Source organism: Ursus arctos, unplaced genomic scaffold (assembly GCF_023065955.2).
Source record: "Ursus arctos isolate Adak ecotype North America unplaced genomic scaffold, UrsArc2.0 scaffold_14, whole genome shotgun sequence".
In the NCBI taxonomy this organism is placed as follows: Eukaryota; Metazoa; Chordata; class Mammalia; order Carnivora; family Ursidae; genus Ursus; species Ursus arctos.
This window is the reverse complement of record NW_026622808.1, coordinates 29,826,936-29,843,495: the sequence shown is the minus strand read 5'-3', so window position 1 is coordinate 29,843,495 and position 16,560 is coordinate 29,826,936. Positions and strand designations below refer to the sequence as shown.

At 53.4% G+C, this 16,560-nt stretch overlaps 1 protein-coding gene across 1 annotated transcript in view; it reads right to left on the bottom strand.

The window, feature by feature from the left end:
* Nucleotides 1-16,560, bottom strand: part of LIMD1 (LIM domain containing 1) — a 68,846-nt gene that overhangs the window by 34,935 nt on the left and 17,351 nt on the right. Inside the window, exon 2 of the mRNA XM_026500641.4 lies at nt 2,732-2,833. Within this exon, the coding sequence (XP_026356426.2) occupies nt 2,732-2,833 (102 nt within the window). The remainder of the gene's footprint in view (nt 1-2,731; nt 2,834-16,560) is intronic.

The window sequence follows — 16,560 nt, the reverse complement described above, 5'->3', positions numbered from 1 at the left end:
TTTTTCTTCTACCAACAAAGGAGGGAACGGGCCCAGCCCCAGCTGTGCCGTCTCCACGGCGCCAGTGTTCACGGAGACACACTTGAGGACCTGCGGGCCTGGGACGGGGAGGGCCCAGGTGTCTCCTTCTGCTGGAGGAAGAAGTCAACGGAACGAAGGCGGATCACTTCTTGTGCCCAGCAGAAGCTGCTCAGACACCTGGCGCATCTCCAACTGCGCCCCACAACTGCGGGGGAAGCTGTGTGTTTACCCACAACAGGAGTGGTGCAGGCCCCTCGGGGAACAGGAATGTGCAGCACGCACTTTCAGCCGGAGTCTCTGTCCCCATTCCTACAGCAGCTCTGTTCTAGGGTCTGGCCTGCTGGCACTGAAGTCCCAGGGGGTGTGGCTCACGGTCTACGTGACAGCACCGGGGCAGGCCGAATTCGAGACAAAGCCGTTTCTTCCTGCTAGGAGAACAGGGAAGGCTTCCTGGAAGAGGCAGCCTTTGAGCTGGGCCCTAATGGCTGGACAGAACTGAAATGTATGAAGTGAGTGGGGAGAGCAGATTCTAGGGGGCAGTGTAATCGGAGATAAGGAGCAGAAAAGAGAGCTCAGTTTGTGACAAATGACAGGAAGCATTTACGACAGAAACCAGAACACAAGGGCCTTAGAAGCTAGACCAAGAAAATCCCCAACCAGCTGTGTTTTCCTTAAGTGTCTGTGTTTGTCATCATTTGAAGATAAATTCAACCCATTATGGAACTGATAGTTTAGTCATGCACAGACGGACTCAGTACCCCCCCACCCCGAAAAACTTTCTTAGTTCAAGTGGCAATTGCTTGAGATGAAAACCAGCTTCTCCTTAGTATTTTCTTTTTCCCTGGAAAACAGCAAATATTGAGAAACAGCTGCAGGAGCCAAAACGGAAAGATAATTTTCTAGAAAGAGGAAGGATCGCCACTCTTGTACAGTGAAGACTCAGGCAAGACGGTTGAAGATTTCACGTCACTCATCAAGCTAAGGTGGGAACCAGTAAGACGTTACGACTGGGACAGTGCACAGAACCACAGCTCTGCAGCCGTCGGAAGTGCTGAGATAAACCTGCTTTTAGCTGAAGCAGAAGCCGTCTCCCCAGGGCCACGGTCAGGGCATCTCCAGCAGGCAGGGTCCGCACTATTAGGGACAAGCATTGTGTGTGTAGACGGTCATCAGGATGCCATGAACTACACGGACGGCATGGCTCAAAGACAAGGAGAAGCCAGGGACCCAGAGAAACCCATCCCCAGACAACGCCAACATGCGCCCAAAACGTCAACTCTCAGGCATGTGTTTATGGGAACTCGCGGTGAGGACTGAAGGAGAAGGTTGTGAACCCAGGCTAGGAGGCAGCTGCGTGCCCACCTCGTTACCTTTACCCTGGGAACCGGGAGGCTCCCAGCTGTGCCACAAAACAGCTGAGAGCAAATCGCTCCCCCTCCTTTCTCCAGAGGCGTCTACAATGAAGAGCTGGCACTGATCCGGGTGCTTAGGCCTGACCACATCCCAGAGTCCCCTGAGGAGATATGAACAGTACTCTTGCCCACTCTAGAAATTCCACCCCTAGAGCTTCCGATTCTGCTGCTCGGGGCATCGCTGGCTCTTAAAATCTCCGAGGGGATTCCAATGAACGGCCAGGACTGAGAACCACGGGGCCAGATAAGAAGACGCCTTTGTGGGGCGCCTGGGTGGCACAGCGGTTAAGCATCTGCCTTCAGCTCAGGGCGTGATCCCGGCGTTATGGGATCGAGCCCCACATCAGGCTCTTCTGCTGGGAGCCTGCTTCTTCCTCTCCCACTCCCCCTGCTTGTGTTCCCTCTCTCGCTGGCTGTCTCTATCTCTGTCGAATGAATAAATAAAATCTTTAAAAAAAAAAAAAAAAAAAAAAAAAGAAGACGCCTTTGTGCCTGACACTCTGGCTCTGCTGTAACGTTTCCCTTGAACTGAGAGCCGCGCGCCTCAATCTAGAACTGGAGAACAGCGGCGGGACGCCCTCTAAACAAAGCTCCTCGACATTAATCTTTGCTGGAGATCGTAAGACAAGCTCCGTTCCTGCCTGGGTCCCACTCAGCACGCATCCTGCTACGTGTCCGAATCTTCCACCATGGTGGCCATCAATCCAACACGCAGTTTGCAGGGCTGAGCGCAGGCTCCTTATTTGCTGCTTTAGTCCCTGTGCGTGTACGGGGTAGAGATGCCTGCCGCTGTGCGTGCTCACGCCTCCCTGGTGTGCACACACGGGCATTCAGGCACACACTCGCCTTCATACGCACGGCGCGGCTTCCAAACCAGAGTGGGGTCAGAGTTGTCACAGGGCCCCGCCTCGCACTGGAGTAACTGATGGACGTGGGGCTGGCGGGTCCCGCGGTGGGGGAGGTAACTGACCACGGGGCCGATGATGGTGAATCCCCACGCTTCCCCCCTACGACCCTCCTCCTGAGCCCTCTGATAGGCATTACAAACCTGATGTTATTACTGCTTGCTTTGAACCCACTCAACTCATCACCAAGGTCGGCCCCAGGCAATCGCTGGGACTCTGGTCCGTCTCCTTTCTCTGAAGGGCCCCGTGCTGGGGCTCTAAAGGACACGGACCTGCCCTGCTGGGGGACTGTGGAAGGCCTGAGTCATGTGTCTCCGGGAAGGATGCCCTTCCCCGTCCTCCCTTTCTCGGTCCCCACGTTCCAAGTCCCCGCGACCCTCCACACACACTTACTGCAGGCCGCGCAGGTGAAGCAAGCGTCGTGGTAGAGGTTCCCCATGGCCTGGCAGGCCTGGCCGGCCCCAAACACGCCTTTGCTGCACTTCACGCAGGCTCCTGAAAGGCAAGAACACGTCAGTGAGTCAGGGGGGAGACGGCGTAAACCGAGTCATAAAAAGGCCAATGAACGAAGTGAGAGGCCTATCCCTCCCCGTAACCAGCCCATCACCAAATCCCGTGGATAACTCCTTTGAGATCTCTCTCTCTCTCTCTCTCTCTCTCTCCATCAGCTTCTCAACCGCAGGAAACAGTCACCGGGCTGCCCTTCAGCTCCCCCCGCCCGCCCCGCTGTCCCTCACACTGGCATGATATTCAGAAAATCTCCGCCTTGTCAGCCTGCTTCTCAGCCCAAAGCTTTCAAAGGCTCCCACTGCGTATCAGACGACGTCCGAAACACTGCACCGTGATTCTAATACGCCAAGCCCGCAGGGCGGGCAATTTCAACATTATTTCCTTCAGTTCTCCATGGGAACCAATTGGATCGACTATCCTCGCTTTTTGCAAAAGTTATCAGGCCCCCAGCCCCAGGTCTGTCAGACCACAAAGCCAGTGCTCTTCTCTGCCCCTCCCCTCCAAACAAGCCCCCGGGGACCCCTGTGCTTAGCCTTTGCTCACAGGTTCCCCGGCCGGGCACCCTACACCCTCCCTTTGTCCGTTCAAGTCCCCAGGCCTCCCTCCCGCTCCACTCTCCAGCTCTGAAGATACCATGATGAAACAGACGCCCATACAACTCACTTTCCACATGGCGTGAGTTAGCCTGGTAACTTCTCTGAGCATCAGTTCTCAATTCAGAAAAAGAGGTTCGTTCCACCTGCCCTGCGTGTTCCCAGGAGCGGCTGTAAAGCGTGCCCTGCAAACCACCAAGTTTAGCCTCCGCTACAAACGGCCGATCGGAGGGCTTGCTCTTGAATAGAACGCCACGGTCTACTGGCTATGTGACTAGAGCAGATCGTCGGACTCCCTGCTGTCCGGCGTTTCATCTGGGAGATGGGATGATGGCAGCCCCTCGCAGGGTTACGGGGACAGAGCCCGCCCGGAGTGCTCAGTACAGCACCCTTCACTCGGTGAGCATCCCCATGAGCGGACATACACATTACACGGATGCAATGATGCCGTTGCACTGGGCGAGAAGGTGCTTCCGCATCGGACGGGCTCCCTAGGAAGCTCCAGCCCTCCCAGGATCGGACCCTGTAAGCCGGGAGACCCTCTATCTAGACCGACCCAGAATCTCCGTGGCAGTAAACCAGGCTCTGGGCCAGCCCACAGAAAGAAGGCCTTGGGGCCTCCCTTCCAAAGAACTCCTTCATTAGTCTCAAATGAAAAACATCACAGTTATATAAATGATGCATGAGATTTAAAAAAAATTCAGGGAGTAAATACACCAAAATAGAAAGAGTGGTTTCTTGAGGTTATAAAATTATGGTTGGTGTTGCTTCTTTGCATTTTCTCTATTAAAAAAAAAATTCTTCCAAGACCAGGCGTTACTTTATAGCTGAAAAAAGTCTGGTGTCAAAAAAGTGTCTGAATATGTTTAAATATGTAATGTTAAGATTTTTGAACACACACACACACACAGCTCCCCCAGTGTCCAGCAGGTAACCAGGTTCTTGGTCCGCAGGCGCTCAGGGACCCTCTTCTACCTCGGGTTCCCTGGCATCAGGCTGCTCTCAGGCTGCGAATCCCCAGCCTTCTGCCTGCAGGGTCGGAAGCCCTGTGTTTCAGAGTTCTATCGATTCCAGGTGATGACGGACTGCATCACCGTCAAAGAGGTCCAAGCTAACACCCGGTTCGTGAAATGCACCCACACCAACCGCACCAGGCTCGCAGAGAGCGCACTGAGCCAAGGGCCCCCAATTCACTTTGCCAACACTCCCTGGGGAAGCAGGGGAGCCCGTCTGTAGGAAGAGCAGAGTGTCAGCCAGGAAACCTAGCTGTCGTGGGAAATCGTTTATGGAAAGTTCTAGAGAACACAAGTAGTAGTTATTTGCAGTTCTTCTATTTTGGCATTTTGTTATGAAGTGTTCAAACACGCAGAGAGGTCGAAAGAATCATATAGGAGAAACGCCCATGTGCCCCCCACCCCCATTGTACAATCGTGAACCTTCTGCTTCAATGAATCCAACAACCCATCTTCGTTTTGAGGCATTTTTAAAGCAAGGCGCAGGCAGCATGATCCCTAAGCACGGCGGCCTCTGAATCATTAAGAGTTCATTATTTGCTTACAATTATTTTTTTATTTTTTAAAGATTTTATTTATTCATTGAGAGAGACAGAAATAGTGAGAGAGAGCACGAGTGGGGAGGAGAGGGAGAAGCACGCCCACCACCGAGCAGGGAGCCCCACACGCGGCTCCATCCCAGGACCCTGGGACCAAGACCTGAGCCAGAGGCAGGCACTTTTTTTTTTTTATATTTTAAAGATTTTATTTATTTGACAGAGAGAAAGACAGCCAGTGAGAGAGGGAACACAAGCAGGGCAAGTGGGAGAGGGAGAAGCAGGCTCCCAGCGGAGGAGCCCGATGCAGGGCTCGATCCCAGGACTCTGGGATCACGCCCTGAGCTGAAGGCAGACGCTTAACGACTGAGCCACCCAGGCTTCCCTACAATTATTTTTTCAAGATAAAATCCACAAACAGTGAAATGAACAACCGATAAGTCCACCACCCGAAGAGTTTTGACAGATGACCTACGTCATGCAAACCCCGAGCAAGATACAGAGTATTTCCAGCACCTTAGCAAATTCCCCAGTGCCCCTCCTTCCCATCTTCAGCACCTGTGAGAATGAAGAAAAATGCTCTCTCCAAAAACATCAACTCTCGGGCCCTGGCAAGGTATTAATTATACTATTCTGAGATGCACTTCCAGACCACCCATCCCAAGCCCCCTGATTGACCCGACTCTAGATCCCTACGACAAGCAACAAAGGCTGGTTTCTTTAGGCAGCAACTAAAGGACAAAGGAGACCATCCCCAGCCTGGATGGGATGTGAACTCAGGTCCCGAGCAGGGAACGCGGAACCACGCCCAAGGCCACATCACCGCTTCCCTGTTGATCATGGTGGCCTCTTGGCTTAACCTACAGTAGCAATGTTAGCGGCAGAGAGCAGAGGAGCCGGGAGACTCCGCGGTGGGGGCAGCCCTTCCACCTGTCCACAGGGCAGGTGTGGGAAGAGGGCCAGCCTCCCAGACGGGGCACCTAAGAGGAAAGGCGAGATACATCTCTTGAGTCTGTGGGATGCTGCCGACTCATGATGAAGACATGGACTCCTCTTGTTTGGGTCTGGGGAATAAAGTCAGACCCCTCTCCTGCTTCTGCTCGGAGAGCCCATGGCAGGACAAGAGCGTCACCAAGCGGACAAGGACAAGTGCACGGGCCTCTGGGGCTCCCTGCGACTTTATCGCTGCATGCCAGGCCTTCCTCGCCCCCTGCGGCCGGCACAGCAATGCTGTCCTCTGGTTTCCTCTCCACCTGGGGGCTCTGACCTACTGACTTCTGCCTCCGCCTGCCCTGACTCTGACTGCTGCAGCCACGTCCTCCAGGCTGCTGACCTCCTTTCCCGCCACTCCGACCGTGCAACTCAGGCACAAAGCGAGGAAGGAAGCCGCTTGTGCTCTAAGCCGTCGGTCACGGAGCGAGGAAGAGCCCGTGAGAAGCCAAGTAGGTGGGAAAGTATTTCATCCTTGGGCCTCGTGGTGCATGGATAGAAAAGTACTTCACGGGCAGGAAACAGGTCTAGGCTTCCTCTGGCAGGAAAAAAGGGGAAAAAGGACATTTCATATTCTAGGGCATGATGTCCCTACCCGGCCCCGCACTGGGAGTTTCCATCCAGCGAAGGAGCTGCTGCCACCCCTGTCTCAGGCCCGAGTTCTAGAAAGGCGCTGTAATTCACCGAAGGGCACACGGCTGGTAGGTCTGAGAGATGGAATTCGAGCCCAGGTTCTAACTCAAAGGTCCCGTTATCCCTGTCGGGTTGGCAGCCATGGCGGTTCCTGCCACACTCAGAGGGGGGCCTTCCTCACGTTCAACACACCCCCTGCTTGGGGATTCGGACCCAAGCCCAGCCCTGCCCCAGAGCTCCCACTGACCGCCCCGGCCCACCTCCCATTCTGCCCTATCCCCACCTGGGACCCCAACCGCGGGGCCTCCCCCACACAGACCCTCACTCAGCCCCCCCTATCCTCCTGGAGGGACACCCACCCTACAGACGCTTCTCGGTCCCTCACTCAGAACCAGGCTCCGTCTAGATGCTGGCCGTGGGATGGTGAGCAAGGCGACTGCCCTCGGGGAACGGTCACCCAAGGACATGGGAAACCAGAATCTGCCACCACCGAGAGGAGAGCTGACCGATCTCACCTGCGGTCCTGCACTGTGAGCTCACGGAGTGCCCAGGGCTTATGAAAGAGTAGGAAACATAGACATGGGTCTCTGTCCCCAGTTCCTTCTAATATTTGGTCTTTGACCCCAGTTCCTGACACAGGGCTCCTAAACCCTTGGAATTTCCTGGTGACAGGAGCGTCCCAGATGGGGGCTGGTCACTAGGAAGACCAAGCCATGATTCGAAGTTTGGAACTTTCTCCCCACCCCCATTCCTTCAGAGAGGACAGAATGGCTGGAAAAGAAGTTAACGATCCATCATGCCTACAGGAAGCTGCCATAAAAGTCCCCCAACACGGGGTTCAGGGAGCTCCTGGGCTGGCACACGCACCCACGTGCCAGGAGGGTGGCGTCCCCGCGACTCCAAAGGCCAGAAGCTCCTGCACTCGGGACCCTCCCAGACCTCGCCCTACGCAGCCCTTCATCCAGCTTTAGCACGTGGTTTAGTATAAAATAAACTGATAGACGTGCGTCCCTGAGTTCCGTGAGTGGTCCTCGCGAATGATCGAGCCCGAGGAGGGCACCGTGGGGACTCTGACTTATAGGCGGTCGGTCAGAAGTGCAGCTGAGCACCTGCACTCGTGATGGCAGCGGACGGGAGGGCCCTTGCAAGGTCTGCGGGGGCTGGGCCACCTGCAGGTGCAGACTGGCAGAACTGAATGGGCTCTGGGGACAGCCCGCTGGGGTCAGAGAGGTGGTGCGTGTGGGAAAGCCCCCACGTCGGGTGTCGGCGCGCTGGGAGTGTGAGCAGGAGCCAGTACAGAGAAGAGACGGACCTGAGTCCTCGCGAGGCAGGACTCGGCAAGGAGAAAAGGCTACTCGAGCCCTCTGTTTCACGTGGCCCCTTAGCTATAGGATTTTAGAGAAATGTCCAGCAGGGGAAAAGAAGACGTCATCACATGTCACCCTAATCATCTGAGCTCGTAAACCAGGAAGAACGTAAGGGAAAGAAGGAATTACATGTTTAGAAGAGAAGGCTATGCGTTTCTTCCCGCTGCAGCCAGACCCTGGAATCCAACCTCCAAGCCGTAGCCAGCGTGATCTCTCAGAAATAGCTTTAAGGAGCTGAAAGTTACATACGTGCACGTCACATATTGAAAGTGTACGATGTGATAAGCTCCAATGGCTGTAGGCACCTGTGAAGTCATTGCCACAATCAGGACACTGAACACACCCACCACCCCCAAAGATCCCCCACCCCTGCATGCCTTTTGCACGCCCACCTCCTCCCATCCCCCCCGGCAACCACTGATCTGCTTTCTGGGATCGCAGATGAGTCTGTATTTTCCGGAGGCCACATACACATGTACTCTCTTTTGTCTTGCTTCTTTGTCTCAGCACAATTATTTTCAGGACTTCCATGTTGTTCCACATACAAAGCGTTCATTCCTTTTCACGGCCGAGTAGCGTCCCGCGTAGGGGTATTATCACAACTCGGTTATCTGGGGCCGGATGCGTGTCCGAGATGTTTCCAGTGTGGGGCCATGAACAATACAGCTGCTTATGGACAAGTGTGTGCACAGAAATGTGCTTCCTTTCTTCTTGGGGAAAGGCCTAGGGGTTGAATGGCTGGGTCTTAAAACCAGCGGACGTTTAACTTTTTAAGAATTTGCCAGACTGTTTTCCAGAGCACTTCTAACATCGTACAGCCCACCAGAAGTTTCTCAGACCTCTCATGTCTCCACATCCTTGCCAACACTTGGAATGGCAGTCTGTTTAATATTATCCATGCTATTGGGTCCACAGTGGTATCTCCTTGTGATTTTCATTTTCTTTTTTCTAGTGACGAACGATGCTGTGTCCGAGCAAGCATGTGTCGATTTACCGTCTGTATCCTCTCTAGTGAAAGGTCTGTTCCAATCTTTTGCCCGTTTTCTTCTTTTTGCTGAGCTATGAGAATTACTCTTATTTTTTTGAAGATTATTTATTTTAAAGGGGGGAGGGGCAGAGGGAGAGGAAGAGAGAGCATCTCAAGCAGACCCCACACTGAGCACAAAGCCCGACGCGGGGTTCGATCCCATGACCCCGAGATCACGACCTGAGCTGAAATCAAGAATCAATGCTCAGCCGACTGCGCCACCCAGGCGCCCCGAGAATTACTTTTCTAATAGGGATACAAGTCCTTTATCAGATACATGCTTTGTAAAGATTTTCCTAGTCCTATTAACTCCGGCTCGTTCATCTCCCAGACCGTCAGCTGCGTCTGAACACACAGAGTCCCCCGGGCTCTGCCTCAACTTCTCCCTCCCTGTGTCACAGCCTGGACGCTCTCTCAAGGCAGCACGCAGCAGCGAACCACAGGGCTCACCTCATTTGCTTCATGTCTCTCAAGAATCACCATCTTTTGTTGCCTGCTGTCCAGTGTCTTGAAAACCTTTGGTTCGTACACTTGGTCTGGTTTTTGTTTATTGGTGGTTTTTCTGGTTGTCTCAGGAGGGAGGTTAATCCAGGCCTGTGACTCTATCTTTAGAATATGGGACACAATTTATATGTGCTTCTTCCTTTAATAACAGTCCCAAAGAACATCATTATCATTTTACAGGCAAAGAAACAGACGTTCAAAGATTAAACAGAATGCCCAACGTCGGGCTGATGGGACACCAGGTCCTCTCCAGTCTACATGCTGCATTTATTTATTTTTCTGAAGATTTTATTTATTTATTTGACAGAGAGAGAGCGAGAGGGAGAGAGAGAACAAGCAGGGGGAGTGGGAGAGGGAGAAGCAGACTCCCTGCTGAGGAGGAAACCCAACGTGGGGCTCGATCCCAGGACTCTGGGATCATGACCTGAGCCAAAGGCAGACCCTTAACCCTCTGAGCCACCCAGGCGCCCCCCCCCCAACACACTGCATTTACAAGAGGGACTAAGAGAGTAAAGAGAAAAGAAAAGGTCCAAGGGCTAAAAACTTCATGTTTTCACATTTTGGGGCACCAGCAAATCCACAAATAAAGCTCACTGAGGGGAGCAGAGCCCTTTCTTTCTTGGCTACAGCTCTACGGTGGAGACTAAACCCACCCCTCCCTGACCAGAGATGCAGCCTGGGGTCCTGGGAGTGAAGAGACCCCAGCGGCAAGTGTGCCTGTGCCCAGGGCCTCTGCTTCCTGGCATTCCTGCAGGAGCTCGGGGACCAGGATTGGGTGTTTGAAAGATCATTAATAATCAATAGATCGGGTGGAGATTTTTTTTTTTAACATGACATTTATCATTTTGGTTGATTTCTTTCTGGCACTTTTGTTCACAGAAATTATTTGTTAGAACCGTTTTAGGGTCGCATTAAAATTGAGCAGAAAGTACAGAGATTTCCCGTATATTCCTGCCCCCCCCATGCACTGCCTCCCCCCACTATCAGCATCCCCCACCAGAGGGCTGCATTTGTTCCAACTGCTCCACCTACAGTGACACATCAGCATCACCCAGAGCCCGTAATTTACATGAGCTGTTGGCCATCCACTGGGTCTGGACAAATGTATGATGACACGTCTCCATCAGTACAGTGTCACACATAACAGTTTCACTGCCCTAAAAATCCTCTCTGCTCTCCCTGTTCACCCCGTCCTCCCCCACCCCTGGCAACCGCTAATCTTCCTGTCCCCATAGTTTGGCCTTTTCCAGAAGGTCATGGAAGCGGAATCGGCATCTCTTGCTTGGTAACATGCATTTAAGGTTCCTCCATGACTTTTCAGGGCTTGATCGCGCATTTCTTTGTAGCCCCGCTGAATACTCTTCCACGGTCTGTACGGACCACTGTTTATCTATCCATTCACCTCCGGAAGGACATCTTGGGTGCTTTCAAGCTTGGGCAATTATGCATAAAGCTGCTATAAATATCCACGTAGTAGACGTCGGTGTAGACGTGTCTTCAGTTCATCTGGATAAACGCCGTGCAGCAACACTGCTGGGATGTATGCTAGGAGTGTGTCCAGTTTTGTAAACAAAACAAAACAAAATAAAACAACAACAAACAACAAAACTGTCCCACTGCCTTCCAAAGTGGCCACCTGGGATTCTTTTAAAAATCATAATATTCCCACAGGAAAGGGCAAGGACTAGGGACAGTTTCCTGTTTTAAATGATGTACGACAGGGGGCCGAGAGCCACCGAGGATTATCCAAGTGCTTTGTCCACCTGTCTTTCGTGGCTTGTGGCCCAGGTAGGGCTACCCGGTTAGGTCTCCTCTTATCTAACAAAAAAATCAGCTTGCTGCGGGCGGAGAGGGGGCTTGCTGCGCCGGTGGCCCCGCAGACAGAAGAAACGCCGAGGAGGTACCGGCCAGCCCTGGATGCACCCAAAAGGCAGACTCGGGGGAGGGGAGGGCGACACGGGTTCAGGAAAAGGTAAGAAAGCCGGAGGCATGTGCACAGCGGGGATGAAGAATGTGACAGCAAGGAGCCAGCTGGGCTGGAAACAGGGAAACTCCCAAGGGGCCCCCTGGGACACGGGAGGCGACAGGAAGAGCAGTTCTGAAGCAAGAGGTGTGTGTGGTGCTGGAGAGGGAGGACAGGGGAACACAGACAGACAGACGGCCGTCTGGCACCTAAGGCAGCAGGCCGGATTCACAAGGGCCACAGCGTTTGCAGGAGGGGCCAGGTTTCCTGCTGGGAGGGGCTCCAAGACAGTCGAGGACCCCTGAGGCTCACGCCTCCTGGAGCGGCTTCCAGGCAGAACGTCCAGGAAGACAGAGTCCCTACCTTAACCCTTGATAGGCCTCCCCCCAGGTTGACCTGCTGTCATCTGGGAGGCCTGGGCGGGGGGGGGCAGACACGGCCTTGGGCACTGGTCCAGAGCTTTCCATACAGTCTTCCAGGTGCTAAGAAGAAAGACTGGGTACCAAGGAGGAACACCACTAACCGTGATGCATGGTCATGTCCTGAAGAAGCCTAAAGCAGTAAGGCGGGCCTTACCAAAGGAGCTTTTCAATCCCCCGGAAGTGAACAAAAGTGTTACTATCCCGGAAGGCGACATGTGATGACTACTGCTCTCACCATGGCACTGCCTTGGCTCCATGTTAAGGGCCCCGGTGACAGACAGCTCAGCCCCCCTCCGTGCACAACAGTGGTTTGCAAAGCGCTTAAAGCGGGAGAAATTCTTCTCAAAAAAAAAAAAATCAGTGGAACCTGAAATCCTGGGTGGGGACAGGGCCGGCTCTCACCCCCTCCCCCACTGCAGTTCCAGGAAAACATTCGAGAACCAATAACACAGCATAACTGACCGAATGCAGACACCACCCAGGCTGGGCAGCGCGTTCCACATGAAATAAGTTACCCCAAATTGGGATTACACGGTCTCCCGTGCACCCAAAGCCAAAAAATGACTCTGGGTGAGGGCCACAGCCCCTTCCCAATGACAAACAGGGAGGCCAGGAAAGCAGCCTCACCGTGAGGTTTGGCAACAGGGTTCCTGCCTCCTTCCCTCCTTCCCGCAGCCGGCTGGGCAGCGGACCCTGCAGCCCTCCTTCAGCTGAACGCACTGCCAACCTGGGTGACGACCAAGGGGGACCTTACGTTGGTACGATAAGGTTTGAAATAAGGCTCCTTCAGGCTAGCCCGTGGGGCCCTGCCACCGCGCCCCCCGCTCCTGCCTGGGCCTCGCCCCGTCGCGGTGACTGCTCCTCTGTCAGCGAGGGAGGGGGGTGCTGGGGGCCCACAGTGGCCACACTAGGCCATCCCCTGTCCTCTGCCCCGATGTCTCATATCATGCGGGATCGCACAGCCAGGACCCACCTGCTGTGCTGAGAGGGACTGAGGCCGGGGTCCAGGCATCCAGTCCAGGCTTGGGGGTTGGCAGGGAGGGGGTAGGACTCCCTGGGCCACACGTGAACCAGTTATACTGGACACAGCTGAACAAGGCTTTTCCTCGGCCTGTGGACTTGGGTGGCTCTGGGAGTCAACAGGTTCTGGAAAAGGGGCCAAGCAGCGTTTGGGGGCAGCACTGGACCAATGAATGGCAAGAGTCTTCCTCCTGGCCCCACGGAAGCTCACAACCTCCCCCCCACCCGGAGGCAGTGGGTGCTGGGCCCCTGACCCCCATGCCGATGGCCATTCTCCACCACGACGTCCAGAGACTCTGGTTCCAGTCTGGGGGAGCGGCCAGTGCACCTCAGATGGTTCTAAGGGGGGGGGGGGCAGCCAAGGTCGAGCACCGTGGACGTAGGTAACACAACCAACGTCCTCCTGCCTGGCACCCCGGGGCCTTCCCTGCCTCTGCCCTCTCTCCCATGCACCTGAAGTTCCAGGGTCAAGGCGGAGAAACTCTCCCCAAGCCACAAAGGAAGTATTTAAGGCTAATCTGGACTACGGGGTGTTTGCGCCAGCCTGCTTTCTTCACTCTGAACGCCGCTCAAAACCAACAATGGCTTTGCTTCATCGGGTGGGGAAGGAAGCTTCCATCACAATTTCCTAATCCCTGCAGGCTAGAGCTTGCCTCGCCTCGCCTCGCCCAGGGTTCGAGCCGGCCCCAGGGCACTCCCATTGTCAGGCCTCAATCCTTCCCTGCCCTCCACTCCCCACAGGAACACAAAGTTCAAGGTGCCCCCCAAGCAGGCCCTGTACCCGCAGCCCAGCTCCGACAGCTGCTGGGGCACCCTGCCCTGCGCCTCTAGGCTCACCCTCCTCCGCCCTTCCCCCACTGCTGGCCTCCACCCCCCACTGCCTGCACCTTTCCCAGATCTGATCAGCCCAGGAAACAGTGCTCCCCCTTGCCAGGAGCCAAATGTAACATGGGATGCCACGTGTCACTGGCCCACCAGCAAAGACAGGAAACAATGACAGCGTCACTGAGTGTAAGCCTAAACGTGGACAAGCCTTCCGGATGGCAGTGTGCCATCATGTAGCAAAAGCCTTAAAAAAAACCTTCACACCGTCTGACCCAGTCATTTAATGGGATTTTTCCTAAGCAAAAAAAAATCAAAGATGCGGCCCAAAATGGGTGTGCACTGAGGCGCTGAGTAAATTAGCAGCTGCCTAGGACTGGGGGAAGGGAACAGGGAGCGTCTGCCAATGGGGGAGCCCTCGCTCTTGGGGGGTGATAAAGGTGTTCTAACATCAGGGGCGCCCGGGTGGCTCAGTGGGTGAAGCGTCTGCCTTTGGCTCAGGCCCCGACCTCAGGGTCCTGGGATCGAGCCCCGCAATCGGGCTCCCTGCTCAGCAGCAAATCTGCTTCTCCCTCAGCCTCTGTACTCTCTCTTGCTCTCTCAAATGAATAAATAAAATCTTTAAATAAATTAATTAATGAAATAAAATCAGACACGGGGGATGGCTATGGCTGCAGAGCTCTGACGCTACCAAAACCCGCCAAATTGTATACTTTGAAAGGGTGGGCTATGGTGTGTGAATTATATCTCAACAGAGCTGGCATAAAAAAGAACGCTCACGAAAATATTAAAACACTGAAGTCCGCAAAACAGAAAGCAAGATAGACACCCACACGCAGAGGGAAAGCTAAATAAATACTATACAGCTTCAAAAAAATCATATGCTGGGGCGCCTGGGTGGCTCACTCGTTAAGCGACTGCCTTCGGCTCAGGGCGTGATCCCAGCGTTCTGGGATCGAGCCCCACATCAGGCTCCTCTGCTAGGAGCCTGCTTCTTCCTCTCCCACTCCCCCTGCTTGTGTTCCCGCTCTTGCTGGCTGTCTCTCTGTGTCAAATAAATAAATAAAATCTTAAAAAAAGAAAAAAATCATACGCTCGAGCCGCAATGTCCCATAGATGTCTGCAGGGATGGAAATGTTCTGCCCTGTGCCGTCCAGTATGAGAGCTCGAGCCGCTGCCGAGCACTGGCGGAGTGACCAGCACGCAGAAGGAACTGAATGTGCCATTTCACTTCATTGTAATTCGTTTAAATTTAATTTTAGATAGTCCCATGTATGGGACAACACAGTTCTACAGAATTCTCTTAAGACATGAAAAATGCTGCGAATAGAATGTTAAATGAAAAAAGGAAAAGGAGGGGCGCCTGGGTGGCGCAGTCGTTAAGCGTCTGCCTTGGGCTCAGGGCGTGATCCCAGAGTTCTGGGATCGAGCCCCATGTCAGGCTCTTCCGCTGGAAGCCTGCTTCTTCCTCTCCCACTCCCCCTGCTTGTGTTCCCTCTCTCGCTGGCTGTCTCTGTCAAATAAATAAAATCTTTTAAAAAAAAAAAAAAAAGAAAAAAGGAAAAGAAGACGGCTACGAAGTATGTGACACACTTCTCTGTTCTTCTTTTAAAAATATATTTATACGTGAAGATACGCTGAGAAGGAGGACTTTATGGGTGATTTTTATTTTATCTCTTAAACTTTCCTGCATTTTTCCAAATATTCTACGACGAAGGGGCATTACCTGCATATTCAGAAAGAGTGGTAGGTTGTTTGGGTTTTTTTTTAAGATTTAAAGAATATTTAAAATTTAATGTATATTCACCACATCGTGCGCCGGCTCCGAAATTCTCGGTCTCTGAGGCCTCCAGGAGAAGTTCAAAGTCCTCGGAGCACCCCGTGGTCTCAGCACCAGCAGCACCCTACGCGCGAGCTGCTGACCCCACACGCACCCAGCCGCCTCCAGGCTCATGCACTATTTGGGGTCTTCTTGTGTGATTTCAGACATATAAAAAAGCTATAAAAGTAGTACAAAGACTTCCTATTTACCCTTTAACCAGATCTCCCAAATGTTAACGTCTTATATGATTACAGTACGATTACCAAAATTCAGAAACTTAACACTGGTCTTACACATAGATGTGTGGGTACGTACATATATGGATATACGTATACACACTAATCTACGGACTTTATTCAAATTCTACGAATTTTACCAAGCGTCCCACTAATGTCCTTTTATCTGGACCGGGATCCCATCCCACACCCCAACCGTGGACAACAGAGCAGGCTGAGCTCAGGACACACAGTGTTCAGAAGGGATGTTGAGGCACAGAGGGGTTCTGACCTGAGTGATTCCAGAGCAGCGAGACGCCCCCACCTCGGACCACAGCCCAAAGCCACAGCCACCGCTAACCATGTGGAACCAGAAAGGAACCAGAAAGAAAATCCTTTTTTTTTTTTTAAGGAAACAATAAAATCCTGAACTTTTCTCAAACTCGAACAAGGCTGATTTTAGAGATGCTTTAAACATGCTTTCACGAAGGAGGGGACAAAGGGCGTGACGGAGAAGGAAAAGAAGACCAGGCTGATGGAACCTTCCAGCTCGGGGAGGGGGGATGCCTGTGTTCTCCGGTTTCTAAACGGAGTCCGCGCTCCCTCTCTTCTGCCCACCGCCCCAGGGAGTCAGGAGCAGGAGACTCTGGGCTGGGGAGAGCCTCCCCTTTCCTTTCCGAGCCAGCTCCGAGGGTCACCACCACCCGCAGTCTCCCCCTTGGAACAAACACAGAGTCTGGAAGCGCGCTCTGCTCAGTTCTGCGGCGAACCCGGTGAGCGGCCTT